The sequence below is a fragment of the Taudactylus pleione genome, unplaced genomic scaffold (genome assembly GCF_031769625.1).
Source record: "Taudactylus pleione unplaced genomic scaffold, aTauple2 ptg000116l, whole genome shotgun sequence".
Classification (NCBI taxonomy): domain Eukaryota; kingdom Metazoa; phylum Chordata; class Amphibia; order Anura; family Myobatrachidae; genus Taudactylus; species Taudactylus pleione.
The window spans coordinates 20,420,823-20,443,387 of NW_028284518.1; the positions used below are offsets into that span (position 1 = coordinate 20,420,823).

At 41.4% G+C, this 22,565-nt stretch overlaps 1 protein-coding gene across 1 annotated transcript in view; it reads right to left on the reverse strand.

Annotated features, from left to right (window-relative positions):
- Positions 1-3,048: 3,048 nt before the first annotated feature.
- Positions 3,049-22,565, reverse strand: part of GMDS (GDP-mannose 4,6-dehydratase) — a 718,047-nt gene continuing 698,530 nt past the window's right edge. Inside the window, exons 11-12 of the mRNA XM_088471799.1 lie at positions 12,752-12,820; positions 3,049-3,481 (exon numbers count right to left, since the gene is read on the reverse strand). Coding sequence (XP_088327925.1) covers positions 3,419-3,481; positions 12,752-12,820 — 132 coding nt within the window. The 3' untranslated portion in view covers positions 3,049-3,418. The remainder of the gene's footprint in view (positions 3,482-12,751; positions 12,821-22,565) is intronic.

The following is a 22,565-nucleotide window of genomic DNA, read 5'->3' on the forward strand; positions in this document are numbered from 1 at the left end:
CACAGAGACACTCATTCCAGCAGTACATATACCCTTGTTGGCTAAATTACTGAGAGCCATGGGTGTCCCCAGTACATTATTACAATGACCAACCAGGAAGTTTATTAACACACATTTCCAGCTATTGGCATTTTGTACCTTCATATGCACAAATGTGCTACATTTTATGTAGTCCCCACAGGGACAGACACCATATAGCCAAGTCTGGTTATGCTGGCAAATGTAGTTCTAAAAGAGCTTGAGAGTGACAGATACAACATGTCAGTGAGTCAATGTCCAGTTAAAATAATTCCCAATAAATCAATATATATGAAAATATGTGACAAAATGAAGAACACACAAAATAATTATCTTGACTCCAGGCACACATTTACTGTAATATAACACATAGGCCCATGGTGGTTAGATTCCTTCATAAGAGTAACTTAAATTACTTTTAGAAACAACTGCAGTCACAATACACTTCATGTAGAAAATAAATCACTTTGCGTAATCACTCATCATGTGACTAATGCAGATTTTGTCTCCTGCAAATGTCTGTCCATCCTTTGCTGCGAAAAGTCCTGTAATGTTGAACCAGGAATCCTGAATGAAGGATGCCAAATAAAACCTCAATCTTTCTTCGCTCTAGCTTCATAATTGTAGTTGTGTTTTTTTTATTAAGGAATTACATATATTTAAAAAAAAAAAAATTTGCAAATATACAACAGTACTACAGCATTACTGTTTGTTTCTGCTCATGTCTGAGCTTTAAGTATGAAAAACACAAATGGGATTTAAGAGGGAAAACGTGATGGAAGATCCTAGACTGAAGTATGGTCCTTGTGACCTCTGCATAACCCAAGCCTTTGGCAAAGAAGTCTTGATCAACATTTACTAACCTTACAGTTTGTAGGTATAGTCTTCTAGTCTCTGCCATCTTTTCAACTGCCTCAGGATCCTGTGCCTAATTATAGAAAGGAGAAACAGGAAAGGCATATGAATGGCACTATTCTGAAGGAGATGGGGCCTGGGTATAGAGACGTTTTTGTCACCAACTCCTACACTGAACTAAGCTACTACTTTCAAGCCAACTTCAAACCTTCCCGCACACACATCTTTCACATAATCACATTTTTCAAAAGAGGCTTTTCAGCGATTAAGTTGCAATACTGAAGTTTGCATAAACGTGAGTGTATAAAAGACAGTGTAGGTCAGTGTCAGGCAACACAGATTTCAGTTGTTGTAGGACAAGAGCTGGAGTGATAGAACATGTTGGGATTTATTAGCATTAATTTATATAGCACATACATAGTAGGCGGTGCTTTACAGAACATTGTTTAATCATTCAGCCCAGACCCTGCCCGGTGGGGCTTACTGTGCTCTATAACATACAAACACACACTCAAACTGGGTTTCCAGAAGCAAAACCAGTGTGGGAGGAAATAGGAGAACATGGGGAAAACAATGCAAACACAGAGAGAACATACAAACTCCACATAGAGTATAATTATTTCTAATAGTGTACAGGAGTGCAGAGAAGAAGATGGGGAGTGTGTACTCTTTACCCAGGCCCGGGCCTGTTGGAGGGGCCCCGGTGCTGCAGCCCCACCCTCCACAACAGGATGTGGCACTTTGGGCAGGGAGAGATAAGAGTGCTGCTGTTTGCTGGGCTATGGAGAGAGGCAGCAGCAGTCAGTCCTCTCTTTCTACGTGAAGAGTGCAAGGGGTAACAATCGCACCACCGATGCCTCCCTGTGCAGCATATGTGGCTGCAAAGTATTTTAGATTTTTTTGTAAGGAGGGGGTCTGGGAACACCTCCCCGAGTTGGCCATGCCTTCCCCTGTACCGGGGTCCAGCGGGGCGGTTGGTGGTCCTGACAGTGCAGCCCTGTCCAATAATTCCGACACTCTCAAAGCTCATCACTTACAAATTAATTTCCCACAAAAGTAATACAATATACAAAGTATACTCAATACTTGTAAAAGCACGATCTGAAAGAAAAACTGTATAGCATAATTGTTCTCTATCTGAACAAAATTTTAACACACACCCTTTAATTGAGCAAACAAGATTTGAAAGATTTGTGTTAAGAATTATACCTTTAAAAAGATACATGGAGATCAGTAATTTAATATAGCTTAATTAATATAATCTATATATTACCCATTCCCTGGTCCAACACCACAACTTTAGCAGGGCAAAAACATAAACCATTGATGGAACCAAAGTTTTCTCAGTGATGCCCCTCTCATTTTATATCACTTCAGGCGCAGGTTTTCTAGGCCTATAAAATATAACCATCTATAATATTGCTATCAATACTCAGTAGACTGTATAGATAAGAGTTTATTTTTGTTGGTGATATACAATATATCTGAAGACACATTGTGTTGGGAATCACTGATATTAATTAAGCATGTTTGGCTTGAAAAACGTCCACAATGCTCAATAGTAATGATTGTGGTGAATGATATGATTATTGGGCATGTTGGTAAAATGGAATCAGGAAATTAAGCCTGTGTCACAATTCATATTCCAACTGCATTAGTAGACATTGGAGACACCATATTTAATCTTGTGCAGTAGCCTAAGGGGATGAAGGAACAGATTTTGTCCAGTGTAACCACTCAAATAAAACACCTATACTGTCACACAGAGTAGAGCCCATGTGACCAACTTTCTTATTCTGCTCAAATCATTTTATTTATCCAAATTTCGGTATTTATTAGTATGTGAGAGAATCTTTGTGCTGCTGCTTAAATGAATAAAGAAACTTACCCATTCAGTACAGTGGAACAAGTATTCCTTCTCATTAACATGAACCATTGCAGAATGCTTGGATTTTCCACACTCATTATTATCCTTCTGCTATTTTATATATGATATAGTATGACGCACAGTATGAGAATGCAGCCTACCAATTCACTTAGCAGTTTAACTGATGAATTTATAGCTTTGAATATTAGCTAAGCCGATTTGTTAGAGTTTGTGTATGTGTCAGAACATTATTATTTAGTAAAGGTAAAAAGTGAACCCTGACACACAATGATCAACCAGCCAAAAGGTTTTTTTTTGTTTTTAGAAATGCAATTTAATAAGAAAGTTAGAATTGTAAAGAAGTAGGAAACAATCGTGTTCTTTTTTTTTTTCCTTTGGGTCCAATACAACCATTACAGAATAGTACATCAGCATAGAATGGACTGCAAAAGTAAGTCAACATTAACAAAAGAAACAATAACTGAGCAAATTTCTCACAAAAAAGGACACTTCTTTATGTCTGCAAAAATTGTGTACCCATTATGTACACCAGGAAACAAGTAATGAAATATATCATTTTGCATTTTTATAGATAGAGTGTGATTGGGTGCAGCAATTTGACATGTTGGCCTGACTTATTTGGAGGGTCCAATTGGCTGTAGTTCGGATTCCTCATAATTAGGCATTGGGATTGGTCTGCATCAGAAGAATATCTGCCTCTACCATCTCCTTTACCAATTCCTGCAATGAGAGAAATGAGTGTTACTTAGTTACTTAATTTTTCTTCTCAGTGAACATGAAAACCAATCAAAGTTCAAAAACTGCATAACATTTCACTGTCCAGTATTACAAAGTGTAACATGCATTTGATAAAGCCATTGTTGCTGAAAAGGTGTGAGACAGACTATTTCTTTCTTTTATTACCAGTTATGTATGTAGCATACACATATTTCGCAGCGCTTTACAGGAAATATTTGTGCATTCACATCAGTCCCTGCCCCAGTGGAGCTTACAATCTCACACACATACACACTAGGGTTAATATTTGTTTGGAGCCAACTATCCTACCAGTACATTTTTGGAGTGTGGGAGGAAACCGAAGCACTCAGAGGAAACCCACGCAAGCACAGGGAGAATATGCAAACTCCTCACAGTTAGGGCCATAGTGGGAATCGAACTCACGACCTCAGTACTGTGAGGCAGTAATGCTAGCCATTACACAGTCTGTGCTGTCCCAATATTTTACAAATTATTAAAAAATAACTTCCCAGTGTACTCTGTTGCTAAACAGTAGGCATAAGCCTATACAGCACTGCCAAAGTTATGCCAATTCTAAACTATAAACTCAGTTTATCAATATTTAAATAGGGAGGGTGAAACCAATGTGGGAGATGCCCCAATACTTTAAAAAGTGTAACTAAATAACTGGAAGGCAATAAAAATATGTATCTTAAAAAGAATACATAACTACAGTCTCTTGCAGATAATAATAAAACATTGTTGTAAAAATAAATGAGGTTAAATGACTGGTTATCAAAATGAATACATAAAAATGTGTCAACATTTGTTGTTAAATTAAGATGCATACATATCTTACTTTCAAACTGTAAACCATGCTAAAAGTACTAAAACAATTAAAAAAACAAATACAAATGAATGCTAAATAATAAAGCAACAAAAATAATCCAGGGCATCAAATTATTTCCTGAATATCATTAATCAAATCTGATTATTGTAATTTGAATTCATGTAATTTTTATTTTTTACTGTTTTAGGACTTCTACCATGGTAGTCCGGTTGAGTTCGTTTTAATGCGAGATATGTATGTATCTTATATTTATAAAGATTAAAACATTTTGACACATTTTTAATTTTAGATAACCAGAAATTTCATCTCAATTATATTTACAATAAATTTATAGTATTATTTAGAGGATACTCCTGCACTGTATTATTTAAAATAAATTAGTTTTTAGTGGTTTCCAGATAGAGTAATAAAATCGGGTAGATACTAGCGGCTGAAACTATTGCACTCCAGAGTCATAATTTTTTTTCATAAACTCAGATCTACAATACTTGCTTCTTATACTTATGAAAATAGATCTATAAAGAAAAAAACACAATTTTGTTGTTTTAATCAGCCAGAAGAGGTGCACATGTAGGGGATGAGCAAACAATTACAAATGAGAATTAAAGTTCTTCCTTGGCTTGGATGTCAAACGACTGTGGAAAACAACAACAAATAATCTAAGTATTTGGGTAAAACAATATTGGTACTGTCACTGTTATTAACATCCAATTGAAAGAGTAACATTAATCGTGTAGGGCCTCTGCTTGTTCTTAATCCCTGTTAAAATTAGATCTTATTTATTTATTATTATTTATATTTTTTGTCTAACAACTAAATGCAACAGGAACTTGTTTCTTTTTCTATTCTCAACTGTCCGTGATGTATGCAAGTCAGAGAGGGAAGAACTTGGGAACGTACAAGTATTGCATGTATTTTAATACAATGTTTCTACGATGCAAAACTCAGATGTTCTTTTACCACAATAATGATATTTCTTGACCTGAAATATCTACATGACACAAACTAAACATTTGACGTGTAAGCATAAATACAAAGTAATTAACCTATATAGTTTGTATGACTAATCAAATCAACATTGATTAGAAATCAGGAGCAACTTCTCACATTTGTAAGTTTGATACCCCCTTGACTGCCATAGTGTCTGGGATATAAAAGTACTACTAGCCCTACATGAAGTGCAGTACAATTCGTAATGGTGCTAAAATTCACATAGATTCAATGAGCCTTGTACAAAGAGCATTTGGGGTTTTGTAGATTTTTGAACCAAGGTAAGTTTTGAAACCTTAGATTTTTGTAACATCCCCACCACCGTCTTCCAGCCTCTGGATCATAGCACTCTGTCTCTCAGATGTTTTCTGCTATCGTCAGAATGACAATCAGAGCTGCGAGAAGCTGCATTTACTTATGTAACTTCAGCAAACTCTGGCTGCTGTTATTAAGGAAAGGAAATGCAGCTAATAACAGCCCTGTTCAACTGTAGGCTTTAACAGGTCGGGGGCACTGGCAAACAGCATGGAGAAGCATCTACTGTGGGTGACCAATAGTGCACCCACAAGGCTCTGAATCGTATTGTGGACATCAAAGGGGCGAACACAATGTATTGTTGGACACCAGCCAGGGTTTTGCTGTAAATGGGAGGTGGGTAGAAGATGGGGGCAGTAATATATAGTACTTTACATGACAAAGGAGATCTCTGTATTGTATGCTGGTGAGAAGAGAGAATTCAGCATGGAGTACTAGACACCGTAATAGTGCTCTGCATTGTATACTGATCACATGGGGCTATATTGTATTTTGGTTGTAATGGTTGGAAAGTTTTCCAAAAATGTTATTTAGTTATAAAACCACACTTACATTTCATGGAACTCCAACAGTATCCCTGATTATACATCTTCAATGTTAGAGTCACTGGTTACATAGTGTTTCATATAGAATAAGGAGATACAAACAGTTCATAGAAAGTGTCCTTTGACTGTCTTAAGTATACAATACTACAAGAGAGCTGTCATTATAAAGAATCTCAGCCACAGGTATGCTATAACACATCTTCTTGGTCTAAAACCTATTAAGAAAAAACTTTGATTGGTTATCAAGGGCAAATGCAAGACTTCTAGAGGAGGATCTCCAAATGCTTGATTTTAGAGCGGGTGTGGCCAGTCCATGAAGAGGACATAATTAGCACTTAACCAGCTCTAAATATGCATCATACAAAGTGCTGGTCCTGTATATGCTGGAATTATGACACACACTACAATCACAGTTAGCCATTAAATGCGGCAGTAGGGCCATCCTGCCTGAGCTGAATGTTTTTATTTCACATGTGACACCATTCCAGAGCATTTGAGCAAGTCCAGGAGTCTGGGGGAGCAGCAGAAGAACCTAGCATACTGGTTATGTATATATTGCAGGCACGCATGCAGGGGGGGTTTCCGAGTACTTAGAAACCCCCACATGCTGCTGATTTATCGCAGCTGACCAGTGCTCGAAGTGTACTTCACTTCGGCACCTGGCGGCTGGCACTGGGACTATCTATCACTGTCCCAGGGCTGGCTGTCTATTTAAATTTGCCCACTGGCACCGGTTGCACGAGCCAATCACAGCTCGCGGACCGGCAGCCAATCAGGGGCGGCTGCATGGCTGCCCCTAATTGACTGTTGGTCCGTGCGGCCAGAACCATATTCAAAATACCGCCGGGGACCCAGATGGGAAGGGAGATCAGGCGAGTGATGCATGGCCATGACTTGTGTAACTGTGTACAAATGGAGGAGGGAAGGGGGCTGTGTGGAAGAGGGAAGGGGGCTGTGTGTGCAAAGATAAAGGGGGCTGTGTGTGCAAAGATAAAGGGGGCTGTGTGAAGGACGGAAGGAGGCTGTGTGTACAGATGGAGGAGGGAAGGGGGCTGTGTGTGTACAGATGGAGGAGGGAAGGGGGCTGTGTGTGTACAGATGGAGGAGGGAAGGGGGCTGTGTGTGTACAGATGGAGGAGGGAAGGGGGCTGTGTGTGTACAGATGGAGGAGGGAAGGGGGCTGTGTGTGTACAGATGGAGGAGGGAAGGGGGCTGTGTGTGTACAGATGGAGGAGGAAAGGGGGCTGTGTGTGTACAGATGGAGGAGGAAAGGGGGCTGTGTGTGTACAGATGGAGGAGGAAAGGGGGCTGTGTGTGTACAGATGGAGGAGGGAAGGGGGCTGTGTGTGTACAGATGGAGGAGGAAAGGGGGCTGTGTGTGTACAGATGGAGGAGGAAAGGGGGCTGTGTGTGTACAGATGGAGGAGGAAAGGGGGCTGTGTGTGTACAGATGGAGGAGGAAAGGGGGCTTTGTGTGTACAGATGGAGGAGGAAAGGGGGCTGTGTGTGTACAGATGGTGAAGAGGGGGTGAGTGGTACAGTGAGGGGGGATGAGGAGAGGTGAGTGCTGCAGTTAGGCGAGTGATGTGAGGAGAGAGGAGTGACGACCTGGGAGAGGTGAGTGCTGCAGTTAGGCGAGTGGTGTGAGGAGAGAGGAGTGACCACCTAGGAGAGGTGAGTGCTGCAGTGAGGTGAGGTAGGTGTGCTGCAGTGAGGGGAAGGGAGATGTGAGGAGAAGTGAGTGCTGCAGTGAGATGTGAGAAGAAGTGAATGCTGCAGGTAGGTTAGTTGTGAGGAGAGGTGAGTGCTGAAGTGAGATGTGTGCTGCTGCAAAGGGAGAGGAGCAGAGAGGGAGGAAAGAAGACCTCCTGAAGAAAAGAAGAAGGAAGAGCCGGCCACTGAAGATTCGTAGGCACAGCTGGCCATGATGCAAGAAACTGAGAACCAGAGAGCCTCTCCAAACACCATGGTAGGCTGCTTCGGCCACCTTTACTTATTTAACCCTCGATAGACCACCCGGGTTGTTAAACACTAGGTCCATGTGCACAGTCAGTTCTCAGGCTTGTGGTGCTTGGTAAGTGGGCAAAGAGCCCGTGCCCTTTGTAAGTGACCCTAGGCATTAGGCCCAGATCACTGTCCTTATTTTGACGTGGGGGTATGGGAATATCAGGTGGTTTAGGATTTAGGCCTGCCTAAGTAAAGCCCCACTGATATTTCCATACCCCCACTTCAAAATTTCCACTTCGACCACTGCAGCTATTTTTATTTTTTGGATCAGTACATCGCCGCCGATACTGAAGAGAACATGCAGCACTACTAAAATTGTATTATATACTATTTCTATTGAGATCATGGTGTGAGGGAGGTTCCAAGCAACCGTACACCCCTCCATCATTTGCTTATGGTTATTTCTGTTTCTTCTTCAGGGTCCATAGGCTCCACAGGGAGACCTTGGGGTGTAGGTGATGGGAACCAATCCGGGCACCACGCAGTTAAAGCTTTACAGCTCCCAGGATGCATTAGGTCCACTCTCCCTATACCTCCACCGCAGAGGCACCTCAGTTTTGTTGGTGCCCGGCCGGAGTCGGGTCACCATTTTGCAGGGGGGCTATTCATCAGCCCCATAAGCTTATTTTATTTTTTTAGTTATTTCTACAAGCGACTAGAGCGCACAGCAGCAGACTCTCCAGTGCCGCGACGCCAGTACTGATCTGGGGATCCTGGCTGGCGTTCCGGGGGTCAGCGCTTGCCAGGGTCCTTGGAGGACCCAGACTGCACCCGGACATCAGGACATAGGTAAGGCGGGTCGCCACTCAGGGTGACCTGCATATAATAGCAGTCGATACCTCCGGTCTCAGGGGACAGATCGGAGGTGCTGGGTGTGGACACAGGCTCCGACCATCGCACACTTAACTTGACCACCAGGGACATATTGGTGCGGGAAACCAGCGTCCCTAGGGTTAATAACCGGGCAGGGGAGACAGCTACCCTGTTTAAGCGGCTCCTCACCTCAGCGCGCCTTTCTTCCCTAAGCTGCTCTCCTCTTCCGGACATGCCCCCTCTGAGTTCTCCGGTGACCATTTTCTAAGTGTGCAGTCGCAGTTCTCCCAGGACAGCGCGTAGTCGGGTCCCCCCTGCATACCTCTCCCGGACCCCAGAGTGGGAGGCCGACTTCTTCAGTTCACCCAGTACTGGTGTCAAACCACCAAGGATGCTTGGGTAAGAGAAGTGGTCTCTCAGGGGTACACCCTCTCATTCCTTCGAAGACCTCCCCATCAGTTTTTCTGCACAGGCCCTCCTTCATACAAATCCAAGACCTTGCAGATCCAGAAAGCCATACAGTCCTGCTGCAGGCAGGGGTAATTGTACCAGTTCCACTATCTCAACGAGGGACTGGTTACTATTCTACTCTCTTTCTGGTTCAGAAACCGAATGGGTCTTAGCGGCCAATCCTCAACCTCAAAGCTCTGAATAAGTTCCTCAGGGTGCCCAGGTTCAGGATGGAAACCATATCATACTGGCTATTACATGGTATCGCTGGACATTCAGGATGCATACCTTCATGTTCCCATAACGCCTTCTCACCAGCGTTATCTGCGGTTTGCTATACTGCAACAACACTTCCAGTATCAGGCACTGCCCTTTGGCCTATCCATGGCTCCAACGGTATTTACCAAAATTATGGCTGGCATGGCAGCCCACCTGCGCAGTCAGGGTATCCGACTCCTACCATATCTGGATGACCTCCTCTTGTTGGCGAGTCCTCAAGAAGTGCTTCACCACCACCTGCAACTAACAGTTGCTTGTCTACAAACACACGGGTGGTTGATCAATTGGAAAAAGTCCTCCCTAATTCCCTCACTGAGGATGGCTCATTTGGGAGCCCTTCTGGACTCTCACCAACAGAGAATCTTTCTGACTCCAGAAAAGATCTCTATGCTGCAGCAGCGAGTACACAGATGTCTCCGCAGTTGCCGGGTGTCAGTCCACTCGGCGATGCAAGTTATGGGATCCATGGTATCCACATTCGACATGGTGGAATATGCTCAGTTCCATTCCAGGCCCCTGCAGGGGCTGATCCTCTCCAGGTGGGATGGATTATCCCACCAGATCAGAGCTCAGACGATGGTACTCTCTCCGAAGGTGCGTCTGTCCCTCTCTTGGTGGCTGCAGACATCTCATCTAACCAACGGTCGTCCCTTTTGGATCCCGGACTGGATACTCCTAAAAACGGACGCCAGTCTCCGGGGATGGGGTGCAGTGATCGGTCCACACTCCTTTCAGGGTAGAGGCATCCCTGCCCATCAACATTTTGGAACTTCGGGCTGTGTACAGGGCCCTCATGATGGCAAAGCACATTCTTCACGGAAAACCCATGCAGGTTCAGTCTGACAACGCCACCACAGTGGCATACGTCAACCATCAAGGAAGCACTCAAAGTTGGGCAGCGATGACAGAAGTGTCACGAATTCTGACATGGGCAGAATCTCATCTCCCGGCCATTTCGGCAGTGTTCATTCCGGGAGTTCTCAGTTGGAAAGCGGACTTCCTCAGCCGTCATGACATGCATCCAGGGGAATGGTCTCTTCACCAAGAGGTGTTTCAACTCCTAGTGGACAAATGGGGTCTTCCAGAGGTGGACCTCATGGCCTCCCGACACAATCACAAGTTACTAGTGTACGAGTCCAGAACAAGAGATGCCGAAGCGAGCCTGGTGGATGCTCTGTCAGTAAAAAGGACCTTTCGGTTTGCGTACCTATTTCCTTCTGTCTTCCTGCTTCCTCGAATTCTTCGGAAGTTCAAGCAAGATGGAGGCACTATCCTGCTGGTGGCTCCAGCTTGGCCCAGACATCATTGGTACTCAGCTCTTCGAAGTCTCTCCATGGACACTCCGTTCCTGCTGCCTCAACGTCCGAACTTGTTGTCTCAGGGTCCTTGCCTTTACTCGGACCTGGATCATCTGTCTTTGACGGCGTGGCTCTTGAGACATTCCTCTAAGGTCCAAAGGATTCTCTAGCTTGGTCATCAACATGATGCTTAGAGCGTGTAACCTGCCTCTGCCAGGATCTACCACAGAGTGTGGCATACATATTTCCAGTGGTGTCGTACAATGACTTACGACCCTCAGGTGTTTTGAATTTCCAGAATACTGGCATTCCTTCAAACTGGGTTGGACCTAAGCCTGCGCCTGGCCTCGTGTCTCTGCACTGTCAATATGGTTCCAACGTAGAATTTCTCTGTTTCCAGATATCCGCACCTTCCTCCAGGGTGTCTTCCAGATTCAACCTCCCTTTGTCTCACCAGTGGCCCCTTGGGATTTGGCAGTAGTTCTTCGGGCCCTCCATTTGAACCACTAGATTCAGTGGATCTTAAGTGGTTATCAGCTAAGACTCTTATTCTTCTGGCCATTGCATCTGCCAGAAGGGTGTCAGAATTGGGAGAGCTCTCCTGTTGTCCTCCTTTTCTGATATTTCACCAGGACAGGGCAGTGCTTCGTACTTGCTCTGAGTTCCTTCCTAAGGTTGTTTCTAGTATCCATATTACTCAGGAAATTATAGTACCGGCCTTTCTGTCTCTAGACCTCTCGACAGGGGAGGCCTCACTGGATGTGGTCTGCGCCCCCAGGATATATGTGGACCGTACCAGTTCTCTTTGGAAATCAGACTCCTTGTTTGTGCTCTATGGATTTCACAAGAAGGGATGGCCAGCCAATAAGCAAACATTGGCTAGATGGCTTTGTATTATTATCTCAGAAGCTTACACAGAGGCAGGCTTGCCTGTTCCGTCTTCTGTTAAGGCTCATTCTACTCGGTCTGTGGGTCCCTCGTGGGCAGTTCGCCGTGGCGCCTCAGCTATTCAGCCTTGTAAGCTGGCCACGTGGTTTTCTGTCCAGATCTTTCTAAGGTTCTATGCATTTCATACCTTCGCCTCTCAGGATGCTTCCTTTGGGCGCCTGATTCTCCTCTCAGCACAGGAGCGTCCCAACCCTTAAAAGGCCTGCTTTGGAACATCCCCAAGGTCTCCCTGTAGAGCCTATGGACCCAGAAGAAGAAAATGAGTTATTGTAAGAACTTGCCTAGTTTAACCCTCTTTTTTTTTAAGTCCATAGGGTCCACAGGGCACCCGCCCTGACGCACCTGGCTTCATATGAGCTATATTACTGGTTACTGGTTTCACATCTCCTCTGTGAGAGTGATTCTTGAGTGTTCCAGTCTTCCTTCTCTCTTATCCTCATCCGGCCTTTGGCTTATTACTAACTGAGGTGCCTCTGGCTCGGGGGCGGGGTATAGGGAAAGTGGACCCAATGCATCCTGGGAGCTGTAAAGCTTTATCTGCGTGGTGCCCGGATTGGTTCCCATCACTTACACCCCAAGGTTTCCCTGTGGACTTCGAAGAAAGAGTTAACCAAGGTAAGTTCTTACCATAACTTTCATTTCATCAGCGAAGCTGAGGCCACAAGGCGGTACACATTCAGCATTCTCTAGAAGCACTGACAGCTCTTTACCAGTAAATGTTGTGATGGGAGATGACATTTCCATTGGTGTGACATGGTGTGATATAGCAATTACTTACTTCAAATGAGACCTTAGGTGCCCAGCCCAGCTTCTGTTTTGCTTTACTGCAGTCTCCTTGGAGGAAGTCCTGGAGGAGGGAAGAGTTGAAAACAGCAATAAGTTTATGTATCAAAGCACAGGACACAATGCACTGTTTCATATTTTTTTCAATTAAAAATAAATCGGTAAAAAAACAGATCTTGTTATTTACATGTAGCAATAAATCTATGAGCTATAATGTTGCCATTTTGTATGACTGTTAAATTTTACAATTACAGCTTTAACATTTTTTCCCAGTCTTTATGGTAAAGATATACATCAAAATCTAAGAACCCCAAATATTTTTAAATAAAAATCTACTTTCAACGAAAATATTACAACTGAGATATATATTTACTATCAGATTTCCCCTTTTTCGCTTATGTAAAAGGCATCTGAGCTAGTTAAATTTTAAATCTGCGTGAGACGGAGACTGAACATTCATTAGCTATTGCTCAGGCAAGCGTTCCTGCATACAAATGCACTCATTTTGTCTGGAGAAGTTACCAGTACTTTACTAATTGATTATGCTCTATTCTACAGATTTACTTTGGAGTGTGTGTTCTTGAGAACGGAGTATCGTTCAGATCCTGGTGACTAGAGCTCTTGCTATAGGTTAGGGCCTCCTCCCCAATAAAACTTGCAAGGCACTTTTAGGGGGTATATTTACTAAAGTGCAGATTTTCAAAAGTGCCCATATCAAGCAATCAGATTCTACTTAACATTAATGTAGCACTTAATAGATAATAGCTAGAATCTGATTGTTTGCTATGGGCAACATATCCAATTCTATAAACCCGCACTTTAGTAATAATACCCCTTACTGTGACGAATCATTCTTTAATGAACACATGGAATCTCTCAACACCTAAAAGGGAACAAGTTCCGGTATTTAACCACCCAACCCTAATAGACTTAACAAATCAGGCCAAGGTCCATGGGCTACCTTGAAGATATCATACATATGTATCTTTATTCTTAATAGTTCATAGCACCATATACTATATATGTACATATGTAGAAAGGGAGCAAAGCTCTAAATTATAAGTAGGAGCCCGTGATCAGCTTACAAGATGAATGTGCAGTATGACACTTTGTAAACAAGGCGGCTGTAGAATTTGCAATAGGTCAGTGCTGAAAAACCACTAAGGAAATCCAGAATACAATATGACGATATATGTTTCAGCCTGCAGTGTTTTTTTTTTTAGTAAACAACCCCACTGTAAAGACAATAAAAACAAATCAAAAGCTTAACATACTACACACTAGCCCTGCACAAAACGAGTGGGAGTGTCTGGTTATTAAGTGTAAAACGGGTGTCATTTCTTCTAAAATCTTTGTTGCCTTTTAACAACTGGATTATAATCACTAGAGCAATTAGCTTGTTCACCAGGCTAATCCGTGTGTCGAGAATGAAAAAAAAAAAAAGTTAGGGGCCCTAAGTAGCTCCAATTTGTCCTAAACAATGAAATCAAGCTAAAGCCTGAGGCCGCAGAAAGACTCTGCAGGGACAATGTTCAGTTTAGGGTGAAAGGTAATGTCAGGGCTAGGCTCCTGTAACTGATTACTCAACAACCTCGACCATCCCAACCACAAATCTCTATGTGCCATTGCTGAAAACCCAAAAATACACACATATCCCACTCAGTATACATGAAATTACTTTGGTTACAGTTCATGGTCTACATTTATCTGAAAAGCAGACAGATAAATCTGTACAGATTTCTAGTTCTTCTGTGACTAAACCACACTCTATACAAACAGTGGAGTTGCAGCAGAAATTCAATTGTGCAGCACGGTGGTCAGGTTACTGTCTCAACTGGTTCAAATTATTGTCTTGCTTTTTTATAAAACACAAGTAAATCACAAAACAAATAGAATAACAAATGAAATGTTCAATCTTAACTTAAATCATGTGGACAAGAAAAAAAAAAAGAAAAAAAGTCTGAAACAGCTTAGACCCTAAGCAAAAGATCTCAGAAGGTTGGGAGCTTTATACATCTAAATTGCAACCTGTTGTCCCTTTAACGAAGAATGTGAACACAACTATACAAATAGCTCCAGCTATTCCTAATTCCATGCATCAGTGCCAGGCATGTTCAGGACATTTCACTTCACCGAAGTTTGTTTTGTTTATTTATTTTATCATAAAACATTTAGAAGAGAAACATAACATAATTAGTGTAAGGTGAACGTTACAAACTACCAGGAATCATGGGAAGCATACATTATAACCAGAGAGATACAGGAGATAACATTTTATAGGGTATCTAGGTTAATTAAGAATTTTTTGTGTCCATATCATAGGATCATGGAATGTTTTATTGGAGCATACACACGGTCAGATTTGTCAGACGTGTCAGATGAACGATTTGAACGATCTGAACGATTTGAACTATGAACGATTTTTGACTGCATTAAAATGAATGGAATCGTCCAAATCTGACTGCAAACACATCAGATATCGTTATCCGACCATCGGGAACGCGCATTGTTCATCGTTCAAACATGTCAGATTTTCCTTCAGATATGAACGATTTTTTAAGTCATCATCATTCAGATCTGAAGAAAAATCTGACCGTGTGTATGCACCATTAGAGAAATGGCCAAAGATATCACATAGAATACTGGTCAGCATGTTACTTGTGCTACAAATAACCCAGAAGTATTACGGATCCAGCTTTAAACAATGGCCTGCTTTGTGAATGTGAGTGGCAGCACACGTTTTATGGATTCATTTCTAAAACCAGTTAAAACACCTCAGGTGAAATTGGAACACATTTAGTTAAAAAGGGTAGCACACTTTGGGATAATTATCCTTCTAAAGATTGTAACTCTTTGTGTGGCAGTGAGGATGGTGGGGATTATCTGATAGAGATTCAAATCTGCCAGGACTGGAATGAGGAAGTGCCTGTGACACAGCAATCTAATCAGGTCACATTCGCACCACAGTTTCCTAGCTCACTTAAGGGGGTGATTTATTAAATCTTCTAAAGATGAGAATTGGAGGTGTTGCCCATAGCAACAAACCATATCCTAGATATTATTTATCTAGTACATTAAATAAAATATTACATACTTACCTACTCTTCCGCAACTGCTGGAAGATTCACGACTCAGCAGGGAGTCCCCAGGGACAGTAGGCAGTCCTCCTTCCTAGTAAAGTGGGCAGTGAGGGGAAGTTAATGCCAGAAATCCCTGGTCATAGAATCGCATCATATTTGCCCTAATGAGGCAAAGCATCCGGCCCCACCCCATCATCTGCACCTCCTCTCCTAGCTTCTCCCAGAGAGGAGACAGCAAAGGTAGAGAATTATAAAATGAATACAATCTGTTTGGTTGTTAGGGGCAACACATCCACTAATCCTCTTTAGAAGGTTTGAGGAGTCTTCTACTTAGGGGTCTAAGGCATAACCATCTGCTTTCCCATTATACAACATAGCTGAGTACCTCCATGATTATTCAGGATGGAGCTATATGAAAACCATATAAGGGGGGACATTTCCACAGACACAAATTTATAGGGATAAATCATTAAAAACGGTGACTGTTTGAAACCATGGGACATTTGGTATATATAGAATATTTAAGCATATAAAGCTATTTACAAAATCCATTTTCCTTGCTTAAGCATAAATTTAGATGCCCTTTACAGTGAAACACAAAGGGAAAAAGTGTGTGTATATATATATATATATATATATATATATATATATATATACACACACATACATACACATACACACACACACACTAACCTAGTGGAAAATGTGAAGCATTTAAATGTAAATACCCCACTTCCTGTGCACTGCTTCAGGGTGTGAACGCTGCATTCACTCCATGGTTAGGTGAAAGACATGGTCTGAAAGTGTATTTGGGTTAATTCAATCATTGTAATTGATATTTTCAAACTGTTACGACCGCAAATAAAAACTGCAAACGGTTAACAAGCTCAGCTTGTGGATAGTTAATCCATCCTGGCAAAGCTTGGCTGGAATAATAAATTGTAATGATCTCTCAATTTCATGTCATAAATATCAACAATCCCAGGCTGAAAAATGTCTTATGTATAGCTTGCTCAGCATGTAAAATCTGTGTAATAGAAAACAGCTATACACCCATGTGAGGAACATAACACATTTTCATTTATCAGATTTATTAGCATATTTATTAGACAAATGTAGTTTGTCTGAAGTTTTTTGGGGGGATACCCACAAAATGTATGCAACCCCTGGATGTAGGACGGGGTTCTGCAGCAGATATAGGAGATATCTGCTGCGATTCCCCTGTTTCCTATCGCAATAGCAGCCAACATTGGATTCTATAAGGGCTGCTATATTGCAAAATTTTCCCAAGCTCTGGTCCCAGTAGCTAACAGCATCTTTAGGTTACAGAGTGCACATTTCACCATGCATAGGATCCTTCCCTGGTAATGGCCACTTGCAACACACAGTCTAATGATCGTGCATGCTCAGTGCACTGTGGGTCCTGCAGCAGAAAGCCCGTTCCTAGATGCGTTTCTTATTGCATCCAGGCAGAACATAATTTGTTATTGCCACGAATAGCGGCAATAAGATATTTAAATGATCGGATTTAAACCTGATGCAATGCATTAACAAATATACCCCTTACTCATTAAAATGTGTGTTACTTTTTCTGTTTTAGAGTCTGGGGTGTTTTATTTTGTAAACTATAACCTCACTCTACTTTCTCTAAGAAGGAGATTTGGATTGCAAAGAAGGATCAATTCATGTCCCTCTGCCTCCACACAATTCTCAAAGTGCGCATGCGTGACCTAGGGTGACACATGAGCAGTATCACTCTCTAGGCAGTGTAAACATTCCCCGCTTGTATCAGCAATGGAAAAGGTAGTGTTAGAGCTTCTGCTTTTCGGAGCAGCTGTCTGCCACTGCAAATCGTGTGGAGTCAGACCCTTAATTTGTGCGATCATAGTCATTGAATGGCCCCCATGTTAACGTTGGGGAAATAAACAAGTCTATTTTTTAAATTCAAGCTGAAAAAGCCATAAGGAGCAAACCCACACAAACACAAAATACATGCAAAATTGCACCCTATAGATTTAATAGATTACCATTTCATCCAGAATAATACAGCGTCTTTGGAATAATAACTGTAGGGAAAGGACACAAACTTCTTGCTCTTGTTTTGTAGCACAATGCTAAAAATATCTTAAAATTTAAAGAATACCCTTAATTTCCCCACAATGTCTGTGTCAGTCATTTCCTTAATGAATTGTTGAGCAGTGCGCTTCACAGTAATTACAGGAGGAAACTCATTAAATCTGTGTGTATGACATTATTGCTGAAAAGTGCCTGTCTCTTGGATGTGTGTCTGTGTGTGTGTGTGTGTGTGTGTGTGTGTGTGTCTGTGTGTGTAACTATATGCATCTTTTGATGGTTTTAAAAGTATACTTATGTTTTGAATAGTGGAAAACACGTGTTCAATTGTAACATGGCTAAGCCCTGTGTACTGAATAAATGAAAGATAGAAAGCGGCACTAAAAAATATTTCCTTTATTGACCTGAATGATGAACGATTTCATCAACGATTTGAACGATTTTATCAACGAACAACGATTTTGTTTAATGTGTACCCAGCTTTAGAGATCAGATCATTCATCAAATCGGTCAAATCACATTATACTTAATGTACATTTTTATTGTTTAACGAGGTAAAGTATAATGCCTTTTGTAATATTTATATACTGTACTGTCCCTCACTTGCAAACAGGTTTCCAACCCTAGGTCTCCAAGATACATAAAGGGGCCTATTCATCATCACTTAAGTTTTACAAAAGCAGGTGAAAATTAACATTCACGCTAACCGCACTTGACACGTAGTCTTTATTTGGTAAAAATAACTTTGCAGCACTCTGGAAAACAGCTAAGGCTAAGCGCACCTGTTTGAGCTCTGTCCTGTTTTCTCTATCTTATACAGAAGCAGCACCAGTGCACTGGGAATCACTGAGCCTTCTGATACAGAACTGCCACCTGGGCATAGATGCATCTTCACATAATTCTGGATGAATGTGGACATTACAGATGAGTGGAATGTCACATTTACCAAATTTCATGGTGGAACAGGACATTTTAGAGAGGATCGATGTCTGAATTCAGCTTTTGCTTTGCCATTTCATGTTACATAGTGTATATTCTATTCTATAAACAAAGCTAGAATAACAGTGCCTATTCATCCTGCTTTGTGGTGTGATTGCAGTATAATAATGGAGAAGTCTGGATGAAATAAAAAGGATATAGGAATTCCATGTGGAGCAAAAATTAATAAAGTAATTCCATAATTTTCATCTACTGGTAAAGGGGGGGGGGGGGGGAGAGCTGCTTGGATACAATGTAAATGTGATTTCCAACAATCAGAAAAATTATACACTATTATTTGCAAATCATCTGATTATCAATTAAAGGACATGGATCAATGGCAATATTCTATAAAAGTAACAGAACTTAAGATTTTTTTTTTGTTCTTTTCCATAAAATAGCTAACAAAGCACAATGGTATGGCAAATTAAATAGAAGACAGAAGGTGGCCACAACTGTGGTAATATTAGCCTGCTATTGTCACGTGTGTGCAAAATAAGTGTAATGCCAGTCAGATCATCAGCATGATGATAAACGCAACTGGAAAATGTTTGCTATTAGCTTAGCTGCTGCCACTTCATACCGAAAGGGGACAGTGCCTCTTCAGCATATAATAGTGCCACACTTACAAAAGCTGGTGAAAAATGTGGTCATCCAGAAGTCACATTAAGGTATCAGACTCACTGGTTAAAGTTTCTCTCACATTTAAAGGCTTGTTACAATGTTATTGCAGATTGGTTTCTTATTACATTAAACGTATTGCTGGAAGGTACTGAGATTAAGTCTCTTGACTGGAGTGATGCTTGGGGTGGTCGAGTACAAGTGTGGCAAGTCCGTGGTCGGAAGTCATGTCCTAATAGAGCATACTTGCCTACTCTACCGGAACCTGCGAGAGGCTCCTGATTTTTCAGGTAGCCCCCCGCACCCTGGAAGAGTTAGCACTTCTCCCACATCCCGCCCACTTCCTAGCGAAATGGGCATAATAGGGAGATGCTCCGAGATCCGTCGGGAGAGGGCAGAGGTTAATGACATGATTCTATGATAACTGCATCATTTGGCTCTGCACCCTATTCAAATGCCCACGATTCCCAGCCTTTCATCGTGAGGGGGTGGGGCCTAATGACGCAATAGTCCTGCCCCGCCCCATCACTGCCCACTTCAAACATCGGTAAGTATGTCATAGAGTGCTCTTTCATGTAGGAGCCATGTAGCCTATTACAGCAGTGCATGGCCCCTATCACTTTACTGGTGGCCCCTCTCCCTCATACACAACAGCAGGTCCAGCATTTGTGCAAACTGTGGAATGGATTCTGAGTTGGAAGCAAAGGAAAAAAGGAGCAAGTAACTTTGCACCTAGACAAAACATGTTGAAATGCAAGGGGTGCAAATACATTTGTGTTTTTGTTTTTTACATGCAGGGTAAATACTGTTTGCTGTTGTGTGTAGCCCACAAATTCTGGACAACTTTATTTTTACACTGCAATTTAGATTTCAATTTGGACACCCCCTTCCAAATATAAATCTCTCTGCACATTTTAAATCTGTGCCATCTGCAGTGCAGCATGGCTTTGCCAAGTTGCAAACATGCTTTTTTTTTTTTTTTGCCCTGCCCCAGATTAAGCTCATGTGACTGTACTGTGTGTTGTGACCAGCACAGCCAGATCAATCAACAATAGTTAAGTGTGGTTGGAGGGAGGAAGGGTTTTAATTAAGGGAAAATAATGCTACGAATATGGGTGAAGGAGTTAATGCTTTTAATGGGGTTAATTTTGATGAGAAGGTAATTAAGAGGTTAATGAATATATATATATTGTTAATTAGAATGCTCCCTATATTGTGTTACTGTAGCCAGCTAATTGCAGCAAGTTTTTTTGTTTCAAAATCTAACATTTGGAAAACAAGCTCTAATTCCTGCATTTGTCCCAGTCATCAGTGGAGCCTGGACAGCATTTTGCATCTAGACTGCAGCCCCAACAGCCCACTTAGAGAATCATTTTTATTTTACAAATGTGAAGTGTGCAGGGCTGGGAAGTGGCCATTTGGGAATAGTGGGGAAAGAAGGCCAAACTTGTGAATTGGACACCAAGAAACTTTACACTTGGCTCTGGTACAGTGCAGCCCTTTAGAAGGTTAGAGGGCCCTTGAAGTGTATGAAGTTGCTCATCACTGAACTAGGCCATTCCTTTACCTCATAGGTTTAGACAATGTGTTATCTGAAATAATATGTTGGTGGTCGCAATGTTATCTCCCTGTGGAAATTAATGTCACATGACAATAAAAGATGGCACAATACAAGGAAATATGGAAATGTTACATTAACTGAGGTCATATACAGCTCGCCAGGCAAAATCAAGACAAAACACATTATCAATGACTGGGTAATCAAAGTATTTAGCTAATTTGTGCCATCCATAGCTTACAGCACTAGTCTTAGCATGAAACTTAGTTATGCTAAGTTAACAAGCAGAACATTGAAAAAGAAAGTGGTAATTGAAGGAATGCTTTTAAAGAAATTATTTAATGGAATGTGTATTAATTGCATCATTTGTATATGCAGTTTCATTTTATGGGAATCTGCACTAATTATTTTAGGTCACACTGAACATAAATATAAAGGTAAGACACTAACCCTCGGTAAAGAGGATGCCCTAATTTTACCACCGGTCACACACAGTGGAGTTCACATTGATATAAAGGGTAGGGGCTGAACAGTTTGTACTAGGGTAGTAGTTAAACCAATGCATAGATATCGGCTTTCTGCCATTCCACAATTAAGCAGCATCTCTTCCTATTTTAGTATTCATACGAAGAACTAGAAAAGATCTATTCAAACACACCTACACTGTACGTACTTAAAGTTTTAATATAGTTCTCAGTAAAAATTAAAAAGTGGATTTTAACTATTTAGTCTACAGTATATGGCATATAATGAAATGTAAATTTATTAAAAATTATAACCCAAATCGAACATACAGATGGCAATGTACAATGAAATAGTTAGGAAATGTACACACATCTGATAGTCATGTCATGCTATTTCACCGCAATTCTCATGTAATGTACAGTCTAAGATATAAAGGATCATGATGAGTGAGTGAATAGTACACTGGAGAAGAGAAGTCTGTCTCTCGCTCTTTCAGCATTCCTAGAAATCTCAAGCAGTAAAACAGCCAAGGTATCGAGGGAATGAAAGAATGTTAGGGGATTTAGCTCTTAGTATAAACTTTCGGTAACTACAGCCTGAATAGACAAAATGCTTTGTAGCCCAAATCATATATACATTTAAAAAAAATCAACTGCTTTAAGTGTCTTGCAATCCTTGGTTTAATAAAAAAGAAAACAGACAGGCATTTCCGTCTCTAGAGAAGTTCAAGCAATATTCTTATCTCATCACCGAATGAGAATCTCCAATTTCACCATGCACAGGGATGGAAAAAGAAAATTGCACTCTGGGAAAAAAAAAGTGATATTCTAGGACAGTTACAAGGTATACTGTGTGCTGCAGAATCTGGCTTTGTGAATATCAGTTGAACGTAGCCCTGTGTTTTAGTGACAGAGGTGATAAGGGACAACTAGAAAACAGCAAGCTGTCTGGTCTGCTCAGGAAGTTGGGAATCAGCGGCATTGTCCGTCAGAGGGGGCCAAGAGAATTCCGTCAGTGCTCAAACAATGCTTCAG